General features: G+C 44.8%; 1 protein-coding gene across 1 annotated transcript; it reads right to left on the bottom strand.

Moving 5' to 3' along the window:
• Positions 1–6306: 6306 nt before the first annotated feature.
• On the bottom strand, positions 6307–6846 carry LOC126719530 (uncharacterized). Its single transcript, XM_050422069.1, has one exon. The coding sequence runs from the start codon at positions 6844–6846 to the stop codon at positions 6307–6309; it is 540 nt and encodes a 179-aa protein (XP_050278026.1).
• Positions 6847–8027: the final 1181 nt, after the last annotated feature.

Raw genomic sequence — 8027 nt, 5'->3', positions numbered from 1 at the left:
AGTATGGTACCAGCTAAATACCTTCCAAAGGTTAAGTCAAAACTTTTACAAACTCTAGAGTGCCAGAGCCTGGATGAATTATGCGTACCTTGTTTTTTGAGGGCTTGGTGTTTTTATAGTAGAGTAGGACCGACTTTTGTTTCTTGGCCAAGAAGTTATTTTCTTATAGAGAAAAACCCTAATAAATGTACGTATTTTGTGGGATTCTTCCCAAAGAGGGGTTCCTTGACTAAGGTCAATCGTAGAGCGCAAGATATTTCTATTTAGGGTTCCTTGGAGATTACTTAAACCATGTAGATGCCATGTGGCATTGCCACTGTCCACTTTGTATCTGTCTACTTTTTATTCAACTGTCATGGAGAGTCCGTCTCCTTGTGCACCGTCTCCCTCCATTACTTTGAGCTTAAAGCACCGTTACTTGTGACTTATTTAGTAGAGTGAGACCATCTACATCCTTTTTATCCTCATTAGTTGCCCCCTCACTCCATGTGTCCGTCACATAATGTTAGGACGGATCCATGGAGTGACGGTCTAATTTTAACTTTGGGAGATGCGTTTTGATTGACAGGCTAGCCTAGGGTCATAAATGTCATAGGGGTACGTGGCGTGTTTTTAGCGGTTATTCACTCGAACCGAAGCATCCCTTCATCTTCCGTGCCATTACCTCTATATATATGCGCTTCCTTCCTTCTCATTTTTACTTTCCACAACAAATCTTCAATCAGAGCGCATCTGTCTACCTTATTGACTTTGCTTTCCGTCTACTCAGTGCAACTGTCAGCCACACCTCTTGCAATTCTTTTCAATTGGTAAGTATTTTTTATGTTGAATTCCCTTGCAATTTACTTAAATTCTAAACACCCCATCGTATATGTGAAACCGTCAAAGTCTTAGGGTTTATTTGTCACGTGTAGGTGACATGTTTAGTGCATTGAGTGAGCAATCATGGGTCCGCAAAGGAGCGGGCTACAATGAGGTGAATCCGTCAGGTCAAGGCAACCCCGACACTTTAAGTGACGAAAGGAACCCGTCGGCCTCCTCACCTTCCACAAGGGATGAGGATTTGGACATGGATGGGTTAAAAAGTGACTCCAATGACAACTTAGTCAATGCCAACCCCCCCCCCCCCCCAAAATCCATCATTGGACCGAATGGCCTTAGAGAATTCATTCTCCTTCCATTATGGATGGTGAATGACTTCAGGTCTACTATCAAGCAAAAGCACTTTGATACTCTTAGGGAAAAATACCAAATTCCACATAAAATACCAATCCATCTACCATACAAATCTAAGAAATGTTACTACCGGGGGGTTGACGATGTTGGAGTATATGAGCAAATGATCAAAGCAGGACTTAGGTTTCCACTAAATGCCCTTCACCATCGCCTCCTGCAATATCTTGGGCTGGTCGTCACCCAAGTCTCTTCGAACACCTAGAGGGTCTTCCTTGGCGCAGAATTTCTATATGGGGTCCTTTCAAAGGAAGCACGTAGGATGACGATGGAGGAGTTCTTCCACTGCTACAGTCCATTTGAGATCGTCCAGTCTAAGGGGATGTACAGCTTCCTACCAAGAAAACCATCTTCTAGACTAGTCTATGATACCCCCGACTCAAATAGGAACTGGAAGAGTCAGTACTTCTTCCTTGAGGGGGATGGTTGGATGTGTCACCAATACAACCAAGAGTTCATGCCAGTGGACAAGACTTAGGGTATAATGCCCTCGACTGGTAGGTGTCCGTCAGCAATAAACTTGGCTTCTTACTTTTTTATATAATGTACTAACCGTCTCCTATTGTAGCTCGAGACCGTCCAAAGGTTTCTCTCGAATGGTGGAGTTTCTTGGAACGGATTTTTAAAATCCAGCTATCGGAGAAGACTTGGGTGAAGTTCATCACCTTGGATACCCTCCACTGGTATTGCAAAGGTCCCGAACCAACTACGGCTGCCCGTCGTTACGATTCTCAAATCCGCCAACATAAGTCTATCACACAAGTTATCTGACTCCTTTTATCTAACTGTGATTTCCTTGCTTTAAGTTATCTAACCTTTTATCCGTCCACCTTTGTGCAGAGATGGAAAAGAGCAAGAGAAGAGCTTACATTAAGGCGCAAGCTGCGAAGAATAAGTAGGAGGCACCTAAGGTGACGAGCCAAGCCCACCCATCCACCAAAAGGAAGTTGTCCGAAAAGGTGGACCGTCAACATAAGAAGCCCAAAGTGGTTGCGGAGCCAACTGTTGGTGAGACTGCCGCCACCAACAAGCTGCCCCCTAAACCTAGACTGGAAAAGGGAAAGGACTGATGACGGGTGCGAACCTCGTCACAGAAAAGCGCCCAGTCCTCCTCTGTGAGGACTTTGGGTATACGCTCAAGTAGTTATCATCCGTCATCCAAGACAATGACTATGAAGACTTGGGCAACCATGCCACGAAGGCCATGGGGGAGATGGGCCTATTCAGTTTATTCAAGCATGTTTTTTTGTCCTTTTTCTTCCATCCATCCCATTGTTGTTTTGTTCTAACATCAGTCTTTGACTCTTGTAGGGGGTCGTCATGATGAAAGGTCTCATGGATCAATGTACGTCCCACGAGATGGTAATCACCCACTTGAAGGAGAAAGTGGAGGCGAAGGACTCAGAGCTGAGGGAATTGATGGCCTGGAAGGACGTCCAGGTTTCCAAGCTTGATTATACAAAGCAACTTTTAAAGGAGTCTGAGGCGCAAGTTGAAGCGCTAAAGAAGATTCTTAAGGATAAGGAGGCGGAGATCTCAGAAGCAAAGTATCACCTCCGTCAGGCCAAGGAGGATGCAGTGCGAGAGTACCGTGACTCCGACACCCTATTGAAGGAGTTTGGTGGCTCCTTCGCTGACAGATTTGACAACTGCTTCCGTAAGGTCAAAGCATCCTACCCTGACCTGGATCTTTCTCACGTCTCCATTGACACCCCACCTCAGACTCCTGCCAAGCCCATCTACTCCGAAGGAATCGATGAGCTCTTCACCGATGAGACCAATCCCAACCCTCAAGTTGACAGGGATGCCACCCAAGCTAACCAAGAAAAATCTGTCGAGGAAGGTATCCATCAACTTGAAGTGGACCAGACAGCTGAGGAGAAAGAGGAGGAGACCCCTGTTGCCTAACAATAATTTTTATCATTACTTTTTTACTTTTCACTGTGTATTGTCAATTTTTTTTTTGGCTCAGTTTTGAGAACAATATTCATTCTATCCGTCACCTTTGCTTTTGGGTTTCTGTAAACAATTTTCCTTTCATAGGCCTTTATTTATTAACTTTATCTATCCGTCGCTTATTCTAGACTTTGCATGTACGTACTTTCTTTTATGGTTTTTTGTAATATTTTGGTTACTTTCCTTTTGTAACACATCCATCAATTTCAGACTTTAATTTTTGTAAATGGACTCTTGGGACGAACCCATCCTCTTGTGAACTTGACAACTATAACTTGTTAGTTCGAATGATCCCGTTCAAATTGTGGACTTGATCAGATATAGGTACCCTTATGTGATGAATTCATTCCGTTCAAGTTGTGGACTTGATCATATGTAAGTCACCCTTTTAGGACGGATCCATCCTACTTTATGCACTTGGTTAGCCTTTTTGCAGTAACCTGTCCACTTTGTGGACTTTAATAAATATCGGTTATCCTTCCATCCATCCACTTTAAGGACTTTGTTATCTTTTTAGGAGTACTTGTCCACTTTGTGGACTTAATAAGCACAAGTTATCCTTTTCAGATGAACCCGTCCACTTGGACTTAATATTTCAAGTCACCCTTTGGGGATGAGCCCGTCCACTTCGGACTTAATATTTCAAATCACCCCTTTAGGATGAGCCCATCCACTTGGACTTAACATATCAAATCAAAATCACCCCTTTGGGATGAGCCCGCCCGTCCACTTGGACTTAACATATCAAATCACCCCTCTGGGATGAGTCCGTCCACTTGGACTTAACATTTCAAATCACCACTGATGGCGTCTATTAGTGGTGAGATTTGAATGAAGGATAGTGCCTAACTAGGGATAATCATAAACTCCGTTGATGCAGCCTTGCCGAGACAATCAGCTGGCTCGTTCTCTTCCCTTGGGATTTGAACGAACTTTGCTTGGAGGTTGTTCACCCGATTCTTCACTTGCTCCAGGTACTTCTTCATGCATTCGCCCTTGCATTTATGGTCAATGTTAACCTGGCTGGTGACTACTTAAGAGTCACAATACACTATTACATTCGTGGCTCCTGCTGCTTTTGCTAGATCCAGTCCTACTACCAAGGCTTCATATTCCCTTCGTTGTTTGTTGTAGGGAAATCAAGTCAGACCATGCACTCAACCTTATCCCCTTCTGAGCTATGGAGAATCACACCAACTCAACCCATTTGCCTGTTAGAAGATCAATCTATGTGGATGCTCCATTGTGGCTATGCTTCTACCCTCTAGCCCTTCGTGTTGGTGAATTCTACAATGAAGTCAGTGACAACTGGCCTTTTATGGTTGTTTGTGGGCAATACAGTATGTCGAACTCACTCAACTCAATTGCCCATAATGCCATCTATCTAGTTGCTTCAGGGCTACTCATTGCCCTCTATAAAGGTTTATCTGTCAAAACGACCACAATGTGGGCCTAGAAGTATGGCTTGAGTTTACACACTGTAGTCACTAACGCGAAGGTGAGCTTCTCCATCGGGGGGTACCTTTCTTCCGCACCTTAGAGCATCTTGCTAGTATAGTACACAGGCTTCTGTACCTTGTCTTTTTCCCTAACTAAGGCTGCATTGACCGCTGCCGAGGAGATAGCTAGATAGAGGAATAATTCCTCCCCGAGTTTGAAGGGACTCAACAATGGTGGGGAGTAGAGGTATGCTTTCAGGTCTTCGAACGCTTGTTGACATTCAACTGTCCATTCAAACAACTTCTTCAACGTTCGGAAGAAAGCTAGGCACTTATCCGTTGCTCCTTATACGAACCTATTTAGTGCAGCAACCTTATCGTTTAGGCTCTGTACTTCTTTGATGTTTGCTGGTGGCATCATCTCTGATATTGCTTATATCTTGTCTAGGTTGACCTCAATACCTATTTAGGACACCATGAACCCTAGGAATTTTCTCGCCGTCACCCCAAACGCACACTTGCTTGGATTCAGCTTCATGTTATAAAAGCGAAGGGTGTTAAAGGTCTCTTGGAGGTCATTCAAATGGTCATCCTCCCATATGCGCTTCACTAGCATGTCGTCCATGTAGACTTGCACATTCCTCCCAATTTGCTGTGCGAACATTTTGTTCATCGGTCTTTGATATGTGGCGCTCGCATTTTTGAGCTCAAACGACATTACTTTATAGCAGAAGATACCCAAGCTAGTGACAAACGAAGTTTTCTCCTGGCCAGCCTTGTCCAGCTTAATCTGGTTGTACCCAGAGAACGCGTCCATGAAGCTCAGCAACTAGTGTCTCGCAGTCGAATCCACTAAAGTGTCAGCCCGCAGAAGTGGGTAGCTGTCCTTGGGGCATGCCCTGTTCAAGTCAGTGAAATCTACGCACATCCTCTAGTTTTTGTTTGACTTTTTAACCATTACCACATTAGCCAACCAGTTGGGGTAATATACTTCTCGTATAAATCTTGCTTCCTATAACTTGCGAACCTCTTTGGCTATGGCCTTGTCCCATTTCTGAGCGAATACCCTTTTTTTTTTCTAGCGGATGGGAGAGAATGATGGTGACATGTTTAACTTGTGCACAACGATGGAAGGATCAATCCTGGACATATCTTCATGGTTCTAGGCGAATATGTCTTGGTTCTTATTTAGAAACGTTGTGAGTGCCTGGCGGACCGATGTGCTTGCCAGAGTGTCGATCTTGGTTGTTTGATCGGGTCTAGAATCATCCAGGGTTATCTCCTCTAATACTTCCAAGGGTTCTGCCACCGTCCATTGTTCTTCTATGCACATGGTCTGTAAATGATCGTCCATTTTCAGCATAGCAATGTAGCATTCACGTGCTGCCACTTGATCTCCCCGTACTTCTCCTACTCCGTACTCAGTCGAGAACTTGATTAGCAAGTGGTAAGTCTAAGTTACGGCCTTCCATGAGTTAAGGGTAGAATGGCCTAGGATAGCATTGTAGGCAGATGAACAGTTGACAACCAAGAACATGACATCCTTGGTGATCTGTTATGAGTAGTCTCCGACTGTTACGGAAAAAGTAACTGCTCCTAGAGGGTGTACCCTTGTTCTTCCGAATTTGACAAGCAGCACATTAACTGGAATTAGTCGTTCCCTATCAATCCTCATCTGCTAGAACGTTGGATAGTAGAGGATGTTGGCAGAGCTCCCATTATCTACCAAGACTTGGTGGGTATTGTATTCCCCTACCCGAATGCTAACCATAAACGCATCGTCATGAGGGTGGTGGAGGCGCCTGACATCTTCCTTTGTAAACCCAATGACAGGGTTGTCAATTTGTGCCATCTTCAGGAAGAATCCCGTCAACGAGACATTTTGGACCTTCCATAGGTAAGTTTTGCGTGCCTTTTTGGACAAGCCAGATGTTGTTCCTCCCACGATCATCCTTATGTCTCCTAGTGGGGGTTCGGGATGCTCGTTTTCTCTTCGTGCCGGTGTTTCTTGGGGCCAGTCCGTCCTTTCCTTACTGACAAACTTTTGCAACTTCCCTTGACTAATAAGAGCTTTTATCTGCTGCTTTAAGTCATAGCAGTCAAATGTGTTATGACCGTGGTCACGGTGGAAACGACAGTATTTATCTCTGGACCTCTTGCTAGGTTCTCCCTTTAGCTTGCCAGGGAATGTCAGGGCTCCTTCATCCTTGATCTGCATTAAGACTTGATCAATCAGAGTGTTCAGCGGGGTGAAGCTTACGAACCTTCTAGTAGAAGGATTAGAGCGCCTATCATCCCTTCTATCTCCTGTCCTTGCTATCTTTTGCCCCCTGTCCTATTTGGATTCCTCCTATCTTTCCCTCTTTCTAGGCTTTTCTTCACAAGCTAGTAGTGCATCTTCTGCATTCATGTATTTAGTAGCCCTGTGAGTACTTCCGACATAGTTTTTGGGTCATTCTTGTATAAAGAGAACAGAAACTTACCCTTCTGTAACCCAATCGTGAATGCGGCCATAAGTATCTTGTTGTCAGCTTCATCAATTGAAAGGGCCTCTTTGTTAAAGCGGGCTATGTAAGACCTCAGCGTCTTATCTTCTCGTTGGTTAATGCTCATCAGGCATGCAGTTGACTTCCTATACCTGTGTCCCCCGATGAAGTGTGAAGCAAACTAGGTGCTTAACTCCTTAAAAGTACCAATGGAATTGGGCGTCAACCTGCTAAACCAAATCCTTGTGGGGCCCTTCTGTGTAGTAGGGAAAGCCCTGCACATGATCTCACCCGCTACTCCTTGCAAGTGCATTAGGGTCTTGAAAGATTTCAGGTGATCCAAGAGATCCTTGGACCCGTCATAAGTTTCTATCTGTGGCATACAGAACTTTGGTGGAAGGGGGATTGAGGTGACTATTGCCGTAAAAGGTGAGTTCGTCCGATGGACCAGTTCGTCGAGGTCACTTAACACCCGTCCTTTGAAGGCATTCATCATGACGTCCGTCCTCTCTTTTATCATCTACATCTCCGCTAACATGTGAGGTGGAACAGTATCTACAGTGGATGGACGACTTGTATCCATTCGCTCATGTCTGTTTCGGGCGTTGTTGCCTTCCAGCCCCTCTTGATTCCTTCTGTCAGCACTGGTTCCTTCCTGATCCTCCTCTTGAGTGTTAAGCGTTGTGTTCTTTTGGCGCAGCTGCTCCTCTAGGTCATGATTTTGCTTGGTGAGGCGTTCTACTGCCGCTACGAGAGTCTAGACCTACCTCTTGAGGGCGGCAGTACGTGATTCATCACCTTGAGCATTGTTGGTGGTTGCCATCGAGCATGTAAGTACCGTGCAACCCTTCATTCGGGAAGCGATAGTATGGCTTGCAAAACTTGTTTCCCACAAACGACGCCTACTAATGAT

Source organism: Quercus robur, chromosome 3 (assembly GCF_932294415.1).
Source record: "Quercus robur chromosome 3, dhQueRobu3.1, whole genome shotgun sequence".
Taxonomy (NCBI): Eukaryota; Viridiplantae; Streptophyta; class Magnoliopsida; order Fagales; family Fagaceae; genus Quercus; species Quercus robur.
The sequence above is the reverse complement of the archived record's forward strand: the minus strand, read 5'-3'. Positions and strand labels throughout refer to the sequence as shown.

What these genes read in the sequence shown, in the direction of transcription:
- LOC126719530 (XM_050422069.1), bottom strand. Translation starts at nt 6,846, where the DNA reads ATGCAGATCAAGGATGAAGGAGCCCTGACATTCCCTGGCAAGCTAAAG.